We start from the raw sequence: 17,771 nt of genomic DNA on the forward strand, positions 1-17,771 counted from the left end.
CTCACTTTTGGAGATATCCTACAGTTGAAACAGTCGTGTCTGGGAGCTGTTGGTATAATTTGTAAATCTGTGATGTCATAGTGATGTCATAGTGATGTCATAGTGCCATTAGGATCTGTGACCTTTTAATTTCTCTTAGTTCTTCTTTTTCCTTTTTTTTTCCTTCCTTCTATTTTTCATATTTTGAAGAAACAGTTGCCATCATTAGGTCATATTAAGAACTTCAATATTTGAAATTCCATCATTTTGCAATAGACCCAATTTCCATTACAGAAAAAAAAATGAGCTTAATAATATGTTAAGGTAAAATATGAAATATGATCTACAAAACAAAGAAATAATTCTAATAAAAAAAAAAATTAAAAAAAATGTAAGAACAATTACAAAAAAAAATTACCTTTCTATATTTCAGGGGTTAAACTCGGTAATTTACTATAGGATAATATTAAACTTGTAACGCTATTACCAAGAACTATTGACGTCACCAGTCACACATAAATGGCCAAATTAACTTTCATTTCATGCAGTAACTGTAACACTAGTGATGCGTAAAGTGTGTAAAATAACCTAGTCTTGTCTCTTCTGCTTTCGTTTCCCATTGATCAGATCTCCTTGTTTTTTTTCACTGTACATGAATTCTTTTATTGTGTGTAGTTAGTCATATCCAGACTAGTCTCGAGAACCTTAGGGGAACGAAAATACGGTCATTGCACTTCTGTTTTCTCCGTTTCCATGCAATCAAACTACTGTAGTTACAACAATAAGACCAAGTAAACGATGACATGTTTTTATTCTAGAAATACTTCACATTGTCTATGATAATTCTGTTAAAAAATTTGGGCTATTTGCTGGAAATAAATCAAATGAATGGAAGTCAGAAAAAAAAAAAATGGGGGGGGCAGGGGGGAATGTAATGCTTCCAGTTCTCCATTAGCATACCTGTGCACATTTTAACCCAATTGGTTAAAAATTGAATTTATCAAATTTACACCTTGGGCTGCTGGCTCTTCATCAACTTGTCAATGTCTGCACAATTCTTCAACTTGTCAATAATTCTGAGATATGCTTTACCTAATATTTTCCCTTGATATACAAAATTTTGTATATAAAAATAGTATTGTTCTTGTGACTGTGATATCTTTGCGAGAAATGCCCAAATTATTTTTGGAAAAATTGGCATGTGAAATTGAGAATCGATGTCAGAATGTTTTTGTTTAAGGGTTTTTTTCTTTTATCTATCTGTCGCAGTCCCTGGAGATCCTCGTCCGGCAACTCCGTGCTAGCGATACAGACGTCGTCGAGATCATCATACACCAGCTCGAGAACTCGAGCGTTTGGAAATATCGTGCCGCTGCGGCCAAACTCCTGGTATTTCTGGGTAAGACAGACATATTGAACTTAGTTTTTTCCTTTGCCTTTTCTTTACTTGATATCTATAAGGGGGCCGGGGGGGGGAAGCACATCCTAAGAGATAATTTAATGTCAGAGATATGATTTTTTTTGGTCAAATTTTATATTGCATGTATCTGGAAACAGCAAAAGGAGTGAGATCAGTAATGGTAACTGTATGTACGTTGTTTATCTTTCTTCGCAATGAACAGATTATTAGTTCTGCGAGAGAGTTTAACATGTTTGGATAAAGTTGTATTTTGATGCAGCCTTTTATAGTCATAGTACATTGATAGCAATGCCATGATGGCATTTTGTGAAATTGCTTCTGGCAACAGCTGAGTTGAATGATGTCATCACTACAATTCAGATGAAAATGTTTTCAGTTTTTCTTTACAATATTTCACTTGTCTCACTTATTCAAAGAGGATTATAATATTTCTGCCCCCCAAAAAATATAATAAAATAAATGTCACAGACCACCTACAGTGATCCACACTAGTCTAGAATCAAGGGTTTAAGCCAGCCAAACAATAGGGTTCATTCGAAAAGATATATCTTGAGTTACGGACGAGGTATATTTTTCTTTACTGTGATAAAATGCCACGGAAACGTCCCCTTTAAACACATTTCCATGCTATTCAAAAGCAAAAGTCAAACCAATGTTTTTGGAGACATTTTTACCGTCTCTAGCTCACTCAATTAATATTTAATAATCAATATTTAAACATGAATGATGTCTGACTGAAAATCAATCATCCATCAAAAAAAAAAAATTCTTCCAATTTTATGAGCAGAATTATAACGTCCTCTGAGTGAATGACGACTTAGGTTTACGCAATCGAAATGAATTGCCTGAGGTTTTTTATAATTATTACCACCGTAACTTTGGAATCATTTAATAACATCGAAAGCACGGCATACCAGACAAAGAACACTTTCAACATATTACCTATTGATTCACTCGTCTGTGTTTATGATTTAACTTTATTTTAACTTGTTGGGTTTTGATATTATATTCTTTAGGGAGGGATGGAGGGGGGGTGGGTATTCAGTTGAATACCTATTATGCTATTCATGTGAGCATGTCCTTCTGAAGAATTTTTTCAATTGTTTGTTGCGTTTGATTGGAAAAAATTATTTCTAGATCTAGGTCAAACGTTATATTTGGACTAAACAATAAATGACTTTGTTGAAAGTTTGTCAAATTTAGGCTACTCCTTTTTTTCTATTTTTGGTTGTCTATAATTGTCACATATCAAAATATCTTTTTGGTGTTATTACTGAACCTAATTTGGTGCAACATGGATTTTTACAGTGTGAATCAGTGCTTGTGTCTTTACAACTCATTGTATATACATGCACTGATTGCATCGTACAATAATGAGAATCCTGGCTGTATACCTCAGGTATATGAACTTTGCTAAAAGTGTTACCATTTAGCGAGGTCCACCGGGGGTTAAACTCCTTGATTTGATTTGATTTGATTTAGCAATTCTATTACGGTTTGCTTTGTCAATACCTTGTTGGTATAGAATAAATATTATAGGTTTTAGCGATGTAAGGGTTACGAGAGACAATTAAATGACTCCTGTTAGTGGAATAAAAGTGGTATTTCTTCAAAAGAATTTTGTTCCAATGAAGAAATTTAGACAAGAAAGGTGATTGTTAGATATATGTACAACCCTCCATGTGAACACACATATTGCAGTTATAATCTTGTGTTAATATTAGTAATAGTAAACAACATGAGATTTGATAGAGGGACTATAAATTTTACGTCAACGTTGTTTGCAATCATTACAAACAGACTCTATTTGATATAACGATGCATTGTAAATGAGCAATTACAGTTGTACTTAGTTTCTTCTATTGTCTTTCCATATTGTTAATTGGATATTTTTCATTGTTAATATTTTGAATGGATAGAGAACAATAGATCTTATAATGGAATCGACTAATGAACAATACGTTCAACAGATGATGAAATAATAGGATAGCATTGCTTTTTTTTTTCATTCCTTGCCGGAGGCAAAAGGAATCCATGCACTTATGTGCAAATATTACAACAGACAATATTATATTCAGTTCAATGAATTGTAACAATTGAACAATTATGGTTGTGCCAAGACTCTGTGTCTATTGTCTTTTCAATTTTTATTCACATTTGTATTGCTAAACACCATGTCGTTGGACTAGAACAATAGATCTTATAATGGATTGATATAGAACAATACATCTTTGTCTAGTCATGAAATAGTACAATGGATGATGAAATAAGATCAAAGTGGAATCGATGGCATTGCTCTTTGATTGCTTGCGGTAAGGAAAAAGGATTCTTTGCAGAGGTGATTTTGAGTGTGTTTATGTATAAGCTAGGCTTAAACACAATAACTCAAAAAGTGTTTCATGTTTTATTTTCTTACCTAGTATCTTGATCCACCTTATTAATTAAAAGGACCCTACCATTGTTTTGAAGGTCAATTGAGATCGCCAGAGGTCCACAAAGGTCAAAGTGTGTCAAAACCTTGTAAGCAAGGTTTTACTCGATAACTAAAGCTTAAATGAACTTGAAAATATTCATGTGAATTGACCTTTATTGTGAGTACAAGTTATGGATATTTTTTACTACAGTGATATATACTTCCAAGGAAGACAATCAAACAGTAGAACCAAAAATCCTTCCCAATTCATCCTGCACCCATTGCAGCCTACCTCTTGTTACTTTCCTTTCCAGTCTCCTGCCTTTGCCTACCCTCCCATCTACAACTTCCTTCCCATCCATACCTATCCTTACCACCATCACCCCTCCTTTCCACCATCCCCCCTCTTAATCTCAACTTGTACCTCCTATCCTCACCTACCTTCCCATCCTCACCCCTAGCTTCCCATCCTCATCCATCCTTTTCACCATTACCCCTCTTCATCTCACCTTGTACCTCCCATCCTCACCTCCCTTCCCATCCTCATCCCTCCTTTTCACCAACACCCCTCTTCATCTCACCTTGTACCTCTCATCCTCACCTCCCTTCCCATCCTCATCCCTCCTTTTCACCAACACCCCTCTTAATCTCACCTTGTACCTCTCATCCTCACCTCCATTCCCACCATCACCCCTCCTTTCTACCATCACCCCTCATAATCTCACCTTGTACCTCCCATCCTCACCTCCCTTCCCACACTCATCCCTACTGTAGCTTCCCATCCTCATCCATCCTTTTCACCATTACCCCTCTTAATCTCACCTTGTACCTCCCTTCCCACCCTCATCCCTCCTTTCCACAATCACCCCTCTTTATCTCACATTGTTCCTCCCTTCCCACCTTCACCCCTCCTTTCTACCACCCCCCTTCTTAATCTTACCTTGTACCTCCCATCCTCACCTCCCTTCCCACTCTCACCCCTCCTTTCCACAATCACCCCTCTTTATCTCACATTGTTCCTCCCTTCCCACCCTCACCCCTCCTTTCTACCACTCCCCCCCCTTCTTAATCTTACCTTGTACCTCCCATCCTCACCTTCCTTCCCATCCCCACCTCCTTTCCACCATCATCCCTCCTATACTCATGCTGTGCCTATAATCCTCATCTTTCCACCCTCACCTCAACTCACCCTCATCTCTCCTCACTCCTCCTACATTCACCTTACATCTTCAGTAAGACTCTTTTATTCCCTTTCTTTCTGAAGTGTTAACTATGGTTGATATACCTGCCCTCTTCAAGACACCTTATTAAAGCAAACTTAACATGTAATACATTTTACTACTTAATTCTTTCCTTGAAGTAATCAGCCCCCAAATTGTTTTCAAAGTGAGATTGAGACGAGTTTTATATTACAGTGAAATACCTCGATGCTGGCAGTAAATATTTATGTTGGAGTATATTACACTCTTAGATGCTAGAGTCTTTAGTATCATTTACAGGGTTACTGACTTTTTAATCAGCTAGTTTTCTAACATCACTTTTCTAAGCCTCATCTTTTTGCTTGAGTTTTAATAAAGAAGCTGTCAGGTGGTCTGATAAACATCTTTGAAAATAACAATTCAAAGCAATAAATTATTTACCATTCTCTGATGCTGCTTTTTGACAATCATGTTGTCATTATGGAATTAAGGATGGATTTATTCTGCTTGGTCTTTTTCTTTCTCTCCCCCCCCCCCCCTTTTCTTGTTTTGGTAGCAAGTTAAGAACAAAGAAAAATTATCCACTTTCAATTTCTTTCTCATAATATTCATATTATTTGTACCTTGACTTCAGGTCTGGAATGTTTTCAAAATGAAGATGAAATGAACAGAATTTTTGAAATCCTACAGCGACGTCTCTATGATGATCCAAGCCGGGTAAGTATTCTGAACAAGTTTAAAAACTGTTGTCATGTATACGTATATATATAAATATATATATATATATATATATATATATATATATATATATATATACATATATATATGTATATGATATATATATATATATATATATAGGGCTTCCTATATATATATATATATATATATATATATACATATATATATATATATGTATATGATATATATATATATACAGGGCTTCCTATATATATATATATATATATATATATATATATATATATATAATTGAGACGGTAATGAGTTGGAAAATCCAGAACACCAAAAAACCTTCCAGCCTCCACCTGGCCTCCCGCTTTATATGCGAACACTTTAACCAACTAGACTATGGACGCTGATTGTATGTCCAGAGGTTCAAAACCGGTAAGGAAGGTCGTCATTCCACTGTAGGCGTTTGTCACCTGTATCCAACAATGATAGTTCTGTTTTGGTGACATGTTTTACCTCCTCTAGAGATCAATCATGATGCTAATCAACTGTAAATCATTTGTGATTCCTAAAGCCGGATCTCGATAGAGATACTTTTAACAGACTCAGTTAAATGAAATGGAAATAAAACCGCTGAGGCAACTGAATATATATATATTTGAAATTGTAATGAGTTGGAAAATCCAGAACAGCGAAAAAAACCTTCTAGCCCTTACCTGTGCCTCCCACTTTATATGCAGACACTCTAAACAACTAGGCCATGGACACCGATTGTACGTCCAGAGGTTCGAAACCGGTAAGGAATGTCATAATCCCACTGTAGGCTTTGCCACCTGTATCGAACAATGCTATTTCTGTGTTTGTTGACGTATTTTGCCTAACTCTAGAGAGCAATCATGATGCTAACCAACTCGAAATCATTGTAAATCCTAAGGCCGGATCTCGAAAGAGATACTTTGAACAGACTCAGTTAAATGAATGAAAATAAATGTCCAAGGCAAATGAACATATACAGTAAATATATATGTATTTTGTTTTCAAGATGATAAAAGTTTTCTTAAAAAGACTTCAGAAGTGAAATGTGGAACAATATTTGCAAACTCTAGTGATAATTTTAAGGAATTCTCTGAGAAGGAGGCGGGAGCATCGGAAAGTGAAGGTGGCTACCTTTTACTGCTGAAATTAGCCCAGTGATATTGTATATATATTTCAAAATTCGGCACTAGGGCGAAATTGAACAATAGGAGAGTGGAAATTTGACGCTAAGGCAAAAAAGTTGTTTCTCCTTAACGTTTTTACTACCATTTTTGGCATAATTTTATTGTCGCAAGTAGTCTTATCTTGTTCTCCACTGTCTAAAACTAGGGTTTGGTTAGTTTTAGGGTCAGAGGTTAGGGAGTATATGAGGAATTAATGTTTTATTTCAGTGTGCAAATCAATGGGGAATTCGCCCAACCATTGAATTTAGCCGAATATATTTATATATATATATATATATATATATATATATATATATATATTCATAAAACATAAAAAAATAATGTAAACTGTCTGTCATAGTTTCCTTGATTAACACGCCTGAAAACAAAGTCCTATCTTCTTTAACATATATAGATGTTTATTTTTGCTGTTGTCATTGTTGTCATGACTTTTCAACTTCTTATTTTACCATCTGGTATCACAGATAGGTCCTGCCATAGATTTATTAACACTAGTTTTGGTTCTTATTTCTTATTTTTATGTTTGTCTGTGTTTATATCTGTGGATGCTGGTGGGCATTCGTGTTATATATGAGCATGGAGCTATTTGCCGATAATAGCTCCACGATATGAGTCATCTTAGAGCAACTTGTCAGCTGATATGAGTTATAATAATGCAGCTAACCTTTGTGTCATAATCCTTGTTTGTTTACCTTTGGCTGTACAAATTTGATCAGTCTCCTCAATGTCTATTTACCTTGATGTATCATGTACCTGCCTATCTCGATTGATAGTCATTCAAATAACCACAGCATATATATGTAATATATAACATATATATATATATGTATATATATATATATATAAACTTATATATATATATATATATATATATATATATATATTACCTTGATGTATCATGTACCTGCCTATCTCGATTGATAGTCATTCAAATAACCACGGCATATATATGTAATATATAAATATATAACATATATATGTATATATATATATATTCATATAAACATGTATATGTATATTTATATATATATATATATATATATTATTGAAAATATATATCCTGGTCTGCCTTTACTTGTAAGTAATTATTAACGTCTTAGTGGTGGCCATTGAACCTAAATGGAGGGCATTGATTAAAGTGATGAAATATCATATTAGTCAGCAACTTTTAGTTCTGCTGTTGTCAAATCAGTAAAGTAGCAGTGGAAGTGAAAGTACAAGTATACCAAAATAGCTCTTTGCAATCTCTTTAGAGAGATGTTTGCGTTGAAGTAGATCGTTCAAAAAGTACCTTTTGTTTTATCTGATGAGCCAGTGTCCTGTTTCGTGCAGTTAGCACGTTGATTGTCTCAATCATTCAGGCCATTTGATAAAGGCTTACCCCGTTACAACATATGCTTGTACATCATGCTTTTTTTGAATTCTACATATCACAAAGCAGCGAAATAAATATGACAGTTAAAGAAAAAAAAGGAAAAAACACAAAAAAAGAGTAAAACTGACCTAGAAAGAAAAAAAAACATATATTAAAAGTGAGTGATGATACAAATCCTAGTAAAAAAAAAGAAAGTTGATAGATTTGATGATGGCAAAATAATTCAGTTTTTGTTCCTGGTTTAAATGTCTTAAATGCTCTATGATGATTTGTATCCTACTGTTTATGCTACAACCCTGCATTGAGGTTTTGCTGTAGGTAAGGGGAGGGGGCAGACAGGAATTGGGCTGTAGAGAGGGTGGGGAAGGGGTATTTTTCTGTACAAACATGTAACATGCAAACTGGAAGTTCTTCTAAAACTCCTGACTTTCGTATCAAGCAACATCTCATACATGGCCAATCTGTTCAGTGTGCTACTATGCGCTACACAACAATGCGATTTAGGAAATCTCAAAGCGATAAATTTTACACCTCTGTCTCTCTCTCTCTTCTTCTTTCAAGTTCTATCAATGTTTTGAAAAAAATTAAGATGGAAACAATCATAATCCCCTACAATCTCTGGCATGAATACTTTAATTAATTCAATTTTTTTTACCAAAAATGATAAATAAATATTCATTTCTCCATCGTCTAACTTTACACATCTGTCATCCTGCGCTTCATATTTGTTTTGACGATATTTATTTATAGGTTTAATTATTTATTTATGTTTTTTATTTTGGCTACTGCCAAAATATGAAAAAATAATCGAAAATTGAGGAACGAGAATTGTTCATCTCCCCAGAGGAATATTCAAAAGTGCAAATAATTTTAGATTTTAGATTTAATCTTAAAAAATTAAAAAAAAAAAACTAAGGTCTACCACCGTGGATGACATTTCTGTTAGTGACATAGATCTTAACATCGTGACAAATTTGAAAACGAAATGTCGGATAATCAGAAGAATGTCCGTCCCTCGAGTCGAACCCGATTCGAGAGATATACCTTCCTCTATGATGGCAAGCATCCTGATATTCTTTTCTGACGAAAACAAAATTTTGTATTCACGCATGATCGACCAGTCTATACGTGCAGATGCGTATCGGGGCAAAGTCATTCTTTCGGGGGGTTTTTTCGTTTTTTTTTACTCTCTCGATATTTCGAGCAGAGTTTATCGTGCTATTGATCATTCATCATATAGCAGTGAAATATTAAAGGGGAGTCAGTGTGATGAAAGACCAACGGGAGGGGGGGGGTATGTTATCATCTTTCGTAGGGTTTCAATGTGACCTCCGTATAATAATTCCACGTCATCTCATATCATTTTTTTTCGTGGTCGGTAGCACAAAGATTTCTTTTACAGGGGAAAGTTTAGTGTTAGCGGAAGATTGTACCTTGAATGTCGATGTTTGTTTTCAAATATTGTATTTCTGATTTTGCAATGTTCAAGATAAAACAACAAAGGATCAAGTTTCATTGTTCTGGAAAATTTGTCTTTGTTTGTGTTTTTTTGTTATAATGTTTACAACCAGTACTGAATTTCTTGAAACAATATTTTTGTTCTGGGTTTATTGATGTCCTAATTGTTTCTCTTTTTCTTTTCTTCTTACTGCTTATTTTTTTCTTTTACTAAGAGAGAGAGAGAGAGGGGGGGTGGGTGGGGGGACAAACTTTTCTCTTTCAATAGAGATATTTTCAAACAGGGGTGAAAGGCAAATGGAAAAGATGAGAATCATTGTTTTGGAGTTTTCAAGATCAATTAATTTCCAAAGTCTGCCTAAAGATAATGGCAATGTTCAATAAAAAACAAGAAAACAAAAACTCTGTACAAGGCCAAAAGTCATGGAAAATCCTGGAATAGTCATGGAAAGAGTACAAAAGTAATGGAAATGGAATGACATCCTTACATTGTTTATTCTATTCTCCTTATTTCTCTTTTCCCTTTTTTTTTATTCCGCCTGTAAAATTTCCCCCAAAACGAAGGGACTGACACTTTCTAAGTAAGAGGTCATTTTGGAGCTGCTTTCATGTTTCTTACAAACCGTGTTTTGGCGACAGTTGATAGCAGTTGCACTTCCTGATATAAATGGGGGAGGAGGGAGTGGGGAGGGGTGGAGAGGGGAAGTGGGGAGGGGGTGGGGAGGAGGAAGGGGGATGAAAGGTTATCAAGGCTTCAGATGTACTGAAGCAAACATTAGCAAACATAAAAAGCTGTACAAAGACGTTTGTCAATAATTTAAACTTTTTGAAACAATTTGTCTTTTAGCATCTTAATTTGTGTGCAGCTCTTGCCATGTGATTGTGTTACCTTTTGTTTAATACTCAGTTTATTTCAGTTCCATTTTAATGTTTGTGTTTTTTCTTGTGTTTATGTTTTGTTTTTGCTCTGAAATACTTTTTGGTCTACAGGAGGTGAGAGCTGAGGTGGCTAATACCCTGTCTGCTCTCAGCATGAGGGATTGGATAGTAGATCAAGTTGAACAGTAAGTCATGAAATGTAATATTTTCATTTCCACTATTTCTGTTTTCCTCAAGGGTTTGGAAGATTGGGTGGGGAGGTGGGGGGGGAGGGGGCAGGGATTGGTGTCAGTGAACAGTTGGGTTGTACCATGGAGGGGTATTTTACCTCATCAATGGAAGCCTTCCTTCAAAGATGTTGTAGTCAACCAACGTTAGAATTATTCAAATTTGAATGGGTTATCGTAGCACTTTTCAGGGAATCATTTTCCAGGGCGAGGTGACAAGCAAAGAGTTGAGTACATGTGGTGGTTTGGGGGAGGGGGCAGGAGAGGATGGGGGGGCAGAAGGGGGATGGGTGGATGGGTCTGTGTAGTTTTATATATCAGAGTATCATTCAAATGTTAAAGTGCTTCATTGTTATGACCAATACCAGGGATTTAAATATGTCTATGAAAGTCTTCTCTCCGCTCTAACGATTTGTCTCTTTGTGTTTTTACCAATTACAACATATTATCTTTTGACCACAAAGAAAATAAAGAGGGGAGGAATAGAATTTGTGTAAAAAGGGAAATGGATGTGGTTTGACTTGTTATCATTCCAGGGTTGAACTTTTCTGCTAACATGAGAATCATGTTGCCAGCTATATCCTGGTTTCAAGTGAAACTATAAGAACCAATCAGACATTTGATGTTTTTGTAAAGTGGAGGCTATGTTTTGACTAGGTTATGAGACTGGGAATGGGGGGGGATGTACGAGAGAGGGAGAGAAATCGTGACTAAATTCCGATCGCAAAGGATGACACGGATGGCTTAATCTAGGCACGTTTCTCTCAAGTAATGGTATGCATTGTTTCTTCGTGAAATGAAAACACCTTCAATGCAAACAAAACTAAAAATAAACAAAACATTGTCCGCATGATGTTACAACGATTAAATCATGACATTCATTTGAGTTTGTGCTTTTTTTGAGAGATGAAAGCTGAGAAATTGTTGAGAGGAAAGAGATGGATTGATATGATATGATATAATTTTAGTAAGTTTGTCTGTTATGACAGTTATTCATGATAACAGTATTAGCACAGTTGTAAAGTAACCAGCGTTTGGAAAAGACTGTGGCGTCGTTACTTTGAAAACTGAAGAATGAAGAAAACATACGCATATGGGACAATATTGATTAATTACATCCTTGCTGTGGAAGGAATACTTGCAGCAAGGGTGTGTTTGGTAATAGGGGGGCGGGAGGGGGGGGAAGGTGGAAGAAGGGAGTGCAAAATTGGGAGAGAGAGTTGTGAAAAAGTTGATACCCAACAACAATGTAACAAACTAAAATGCTGGAAAAAGTGGATCAAATTAATTTGTTTTGACATTTATGTTATAATCATTTTTTTCATTTTTTTTCTTTAAAAAAAAAAGATTTATTTTTTATCTTTGGCCTATTATTTCTTGTTGTGATGGTATCAAACAGCCTGCTGTTAGATTGAGGTTGTATAAATTGTCTTCTTTCAATACCGATCTTCACGTTTTCCCTCGCAGGGATTTAGAAGCAGAGGATGACGATTGCAGAGCTCATGCAGTCATATCAGCGGTGAGATTCCATTTTTAAAAATTTTAAATGTTATAATATTCCATCTTCATCAACAACCTTCCATGAACATACTCCACCCACCCCCCTCCTGCATTCAGAATCTCAGGGTCTAGAGAGAGGGAGCGAGGGGGGGGGGGAGTGGAGGTGGATGCCAAAACCTCCTCCACTTTTATCTCTGCCTTGTGAATATCCTGCTGTTCATTTCAGTTTTTTGTCTTTCTATTTTTCTCCTGTAGTTATTTTTGTTTGTATGGAATGTCCTTTCCTTGAACAAATTTTTTGGGGCAATGGGTTTGTTGAGATTTTATCAGCCATTGTTTCTTTTTCGAGGTTCATAAACGTTAAAGGTTATGTAGATTTGTTGGTGAACTATTCAAAATAAAACTTGATCCCAAAGAAGATATAAGCAGCCTTTTGCAAGCCGATCATATTTTTCTTCTTTTTCGTTCTAAGTCGGCACTCTTGATATATTCTCCGCACATTTATTGTCTCCCATGTGTAGGGCGTGCTCGGGATGAAAAGTGATAAAATAATCAGAATGCTTTTGGAAATGCTGGACTTGGACTCGTGCGAGTACGTCCGGCTTCAAGTGGCGCGTACGCTGGTCACCCTAGAGGTCACACAGGTCAACGTCCTGAGGGCATTGAAGGACAGAGAGAAAGCCGGCGGCCCTCTGGCAAGGTACTGTCACTTAATATGTGTGTTGCTGTCTCACAAGATTCTGTATTCAATTCTCTTTGAAGGACAGACAGTACAAACCTTTTTATCAATACTTCTTATGAAATATTATATTTATTACACACACACACCACCACCTCCCCCTCCCCTCTCCTCCCATTCCCTCTCCCCCCTCATCCTCCCAGTCCCTCTCCCCCCTCAGCCTCCCATTCCCTCTCCCCCCTCAGCCTCCCATTCCCTCTCCCCCTCAGCTTCCCCCTTCTCCTCTCCCCCTCAGCCTCCCATTCCCTCTCCCCCTTCAGCCTCCCATTCCCTCTCCCCCATCAGCCTCCCATTCCCTCTCCCCCCTCAGCCTCTCATTCCCTCTCCCCCCTCAGCCTCCCATCCCCCCCCCCCCCCCCCCCGCTCAGTCTCTCATTCCTTCTCCTCTCCCCATCCCCCTCAGCTTCTCCTTCTTCTTGCACTATTATTCCTCCTTTTTCTACCTCATCCACAGAGAGGCAACTAAGGCCTTAAATGCTCTGACTGCTGTGCAAGCTTCCCGGAATACGACCAGGTCTCCCCCACCGTCTCCTTTGGGTGTCAGGAAGACGAGGAGTGCTGCCACCACTTCCTCATCGATCAGTTCTCCTCTCTTGAAGAGGATGAATATGGCGGCATTCTCTCAGGAAAGTACACCTCAGAAGACTCTGTAGACACAGAGTACGTTGACGTTGCATAGAGAAGTTTGTCAGCAGCATGTGCCTGGGGGGGGGGGGGGGTTCGGGGGCATGATACTTAATCAAATGTGTCATTTAAAGTAAAATGGGGTAAAGGAGAGGGGGAGAGGGAGGCAGAGGGAGTGGGGAGTTAGTTAAGGGGTTTATGATGTTTATTGTCTCCCTACTTTCTGACTTGCCAATTTACTGGAAAAAAATTGTCCATGATCTTGTTTGGCTGGTGCATTTATAGTCACGATTAACGAGGATTAGAATGTACTCACTTCTTTTAGCGAATCATATCTTAAAGGAACACACTCTTAGACTTGAAAACTCTCATCCGGATATTTCATGCTTGGTGACACATTCTGTTGAGTTGCGAAGCAGAATTGAATCGGGTTTCAACCGGCATCGAGTGTTTCTACACATATTTGAAACCCTCACTATTGTAGGACTGTCATGTTTGCAACGGTCTGTTTGTCGAGGGCGAAGTACGCTGCTGCTGGTTATCCGCCTGCAAATGTTCTGGTCTATTGTTTGTTTCCGAGGATGATATTTGTTAAGTACGTCATTTGTCAATGTCATCAAGCTGTAGGGAATAACCCGTGTGCTTTTTACGAGCTTTGAAAAAGGTCTGGAGTAAATCAATGAAAACTGATGTCACACGGATGCGGTGTTTCGTAAAAGACGGTACGTTGCTTTAAGTTGGCACAAGTTATTTTCAAGAACCTCTCCAAGAATAGCCTTTGATCTACTCGAGGGTTTGATGTCTTAACTTCCACAATGATGTATGATTTATTGTCTGCTAAATGTTGTTAATGGTGACCGTTTTGTAACTTTTACAGCAGTCGAAACGATGTTGGTCAAATTTTGAGGTCCTGCGTGGTGGTAGTTATAATTCATTTTATTATTAGCTTGACTTTTTCATGTTTCCTTTTCAAACTAACAAAAGAAAAAAGGTGCAAAATTTTGAAAATCTTTCAGATAGTATTTGCATTTTGTTTGTGATTAATTTCCAAAATGAGGGAAGCGTACGGCGAACAAAATGTTTAGTGTGCAGTGGAATGATTAATTGACTTGTTTTGGTAGAATTGTAGGAAAACGTTATACTTCATCAATGACCAAATTTAGTAAACTTGTTGATGGGAATTGATGGCCAAACTTGAACCGAATGTTACAAGGCAACATTTTTTTTTATTTAATATTTCGGACATTTTACATAACTTTTATCAATGAAGTACAGTAATATTCTTGCTTGGCCAAAACATTCTATTCCTTGCTTGGAGCTAAAAACTCATAAGGAAATACTTTACATCCATTAAAATAATCTATATTTTCCCAGCAGCGTATAGCGAAGTCAAACGGTACAGTCTTTATTTTTGGGGTCAATTATCTGAAATATTTTTTTTTTTAAATCACTTTGTGTGTGAGAATGGGTGAGCTTTTGTAGGTTGAGGTGAGTAGTTTTCAGTCAATAGATAATTTGTTTGGTAGTTCTTATATGCTTCTATTTCTCGTTTTGACATGAATCTGGTCATTCGTGAAATGACATGACATATTTTACGGAATGTTTTGAAAAGAGGGAGAATAAACAGTATGGATAATACTTTATGCTTCAGCCACGATTTTACGCTGAGTTTGATGATTCAAATAAACCTATGACTTAGCTAAAAATTGTAACAAATAGAGTGTTATGCAGTACTGGTAGGTTCATTGTTCAAAATTGAAATTCATTCATTTGGAGCGAGACCTTGACAATGGGATCGAGGCAGTGTGCAGGTGTTGGGGCATGTCCCTCCCCTTAACATCCAATCGGGGGGGATTTTGTTTTCCAAATTCAAAAAGGTATTTATTATCACAACCTTGTATTTCGACCTAGTTTAAGGCCACTCTGGAATGTGGTAAGGCTTTGAATGAACTTTCTGATATTTTGGGGATTGGGGTGGGTTAGACCAGTCACTCACTCTACAGTTAAGCAGTGGCATGTGCAGAGGGGGTGGGGGCGGAGGGAGGTCAATTCCTCCTTTGTCTGTTTAATAAATCCTTCAGTGGGGGTGTCTTACATTCAGACAGGGAAAGATGAGACCTCAGGAAGTCCATCCATAAAGGTACATGCCCTTACCTAAATTAAAATTAAGAATCCCCTCAACCCCCCCCCCCCCACCACTTTTGAAATCCTGTGCTTGTCACCTATCATGAGCTATGAATTCTTTCTTGGGGTAGGAGGCGTGGGGAGGATATAAGACTCACTCACTCACGCATTCTAGGAGAGTTGAGGAGTTATTTTAGCAAATCTCATGAGCTAATTTGTTAGATACTATTTTGGGTGGGGTGGGGACGGGGAGAGCATATGGCTGTCACCAATGGTGTATCTGAAGAAATGTGAGAAAAATATTACACAAGAGGAATCTTCTTTTTTTTTCTAGCCTCTGCCGTATATTACATCTTCTACCTTGTCAACCTTTGCATCTTTCATACCATAAAATTTCACACTTCTTTAATAAAATCATCTCTTACAAAAACAAAAAGTTTTCTTAAAAAGTACTGGAAAAATTTACCTTTTACGGTTAAGGCTTTTGTCTTTCTCTTAAGATACCTATTAGATAACAAGCATGAACAACATCATGTCTACAACTTTATCTAAGACTAAGTTAAGTAACTTTCAATTTTGCTTTGTTGTCATAAACTGTTAAACATCATAACGTTAAGAATCATTGCTTCTAGTGATTCTCTCCCGCCCAAATTCATAGGAATTTATAAACTTTCTTTAATCCAAAAATATCAAAGGCTTTTCAATCTATTAAAATTGCCAAAACCTTGCACTATTTCATGGACCTCCCAAACAACCCCTCCCCCCCACCCCACCTCCCCTCCTCCAAAACCATTCACACACATCCATTTCATTTCTTTACCAACCCATGCAATCCATGCCATTTGAAAGATTTCTTCTATTTGGTCATACATTCACCCCTTAACCGTTCACCTCGAAATAACTTGCAAACAATCTTTAATTCTTAAAATAAAACTTGAAACATTACATTTTGTCCCTGACAAAGTTGTACTATATGGTAAACATGTTACTACAGCACATTAAGCCCCCTCCCCCTTTTTCTTTTGAACTGTATTCTCTTTTGCTTTGAGCACTGGCATAGAGGGAGGAGTCACAGTAGTGATTTGCATGTTAAACTAGTCAATTCAGCCACTTTCTCATTGGTAACTCTCCGAGTCAATATCCTCAAAAAAAGTTGGAAAAGTGCCCCTTAAAAATTCAACCTCCACTGCTTGCAACCCTGTCTATTACGTCTCAAAAGTCATTTTCCAGTTATGACTCATCCATAATTAAAACAGTACAACAATCTCAGCAATTTTACAAATATTTTTTCGTGTGTAAAAAGGAAGAATCTATACTTAAAATTGGCGTAAACAACTAAAGTTGATTGCAAGACTATGATACAGACAAATACTTATTGTACCACACTGAGTTGTTTACTTTATATTCTAACTAAAACATATCATATATGAATGAAAAAAAGTTACTGGGTACTACTAAGCAGATATTTTAATTTTAATCCTTTTCATATTAATAACTCATGAACAATACATTTGTTACACTCTTGAAAGATTTTTCCTTATTGTTTTTTGGTTAAAGCACATCTTACAATAACCTACTAAAACTATTCTTTACTTTTCTATAAGAATATTATACTGAGTAAAAAGTGTACAGTTTCTTTTTTGTTTCAGGTTTTCCACATTAATTTTTAATAAAAAAAAAACTGCAATCTTTTTCCTTTACAGTATTCTATTAATTAAGTTTTCCTCAGATAACAAAGAGAGGGAGGGAGAGAGAGAAAAAGTGAAACTTGGAGAAGATAATGTCAAAGTTGTTGAACATGGACATTTTTGATGCAAGTCTTAAATGTTCACAACTGAACTCCTCCTCCAGCAACAATTTTACAAGGAGTTAAGCATAAATATCAAAACTGATCTTCAGCTGAATTTTATAAAAATTCAACAAATTT

At 36.6% G+C, this 17,771-nt stretch overlaps 1 protein-coding gene across 2 annotated transcripts in view; it reads left to right on the forward strand.

Annotated features, from left to right (window-relative positions):
* LOC139959465 (uncharacterized) overlaps window positions 1-17,749 on the forward strand; it is a 58,639-nt gene extending 40,890 nt beyond the window's left edge. For both annotated transcript variants that reach the window (XM_071957122.1, XM_071957123.1), the window contains 6 exons: window positions 1,249-1,378; window positions 5,646-5,728; window positions 10,742-10,815; window positions 12,325-12,376; window positions 12,879-13,057; window positions 13,551-17,749. In XM_071957122.1, the coding sequence (XP_071813223.1) occupies window positions 1,249-1,378; window positions 5,646-5,728; window positions 10,742-10,815; window positions 12,325-12,376; window positions 12,879-13,057; window positions 13,551-13,749 (717 nt within the window). In that variant the 3' untranslated portion in view covers window positions 13,750-17,749. The remainder of the gene's footprint in view (window positions 1-1,248; window positions 1,379-5,645; window positions 5,729-10,741; window positions 10,816-12,324; window positions 12,377-12,878; window positions 13,058-13,550) is intronic.
* The last annotated feature ends 22 nt before the right edge of the window (window positions 17,750-17,771 follow it).

This window comes from Apostichopus japonicus, chromosome 19, assembly GCF_037975245.1.
Source record: "Apostichopus japonicus isolate 1M-3 chromosome 19, ASM3797524v1, whole genome shotgun sequence".
NCBI lineage: Eukaryota > Metazoa > Echinodermata > Holothuroidea > Aspidochirotida > Stichopodidae > Apostichopus > Apostichopus japonicus.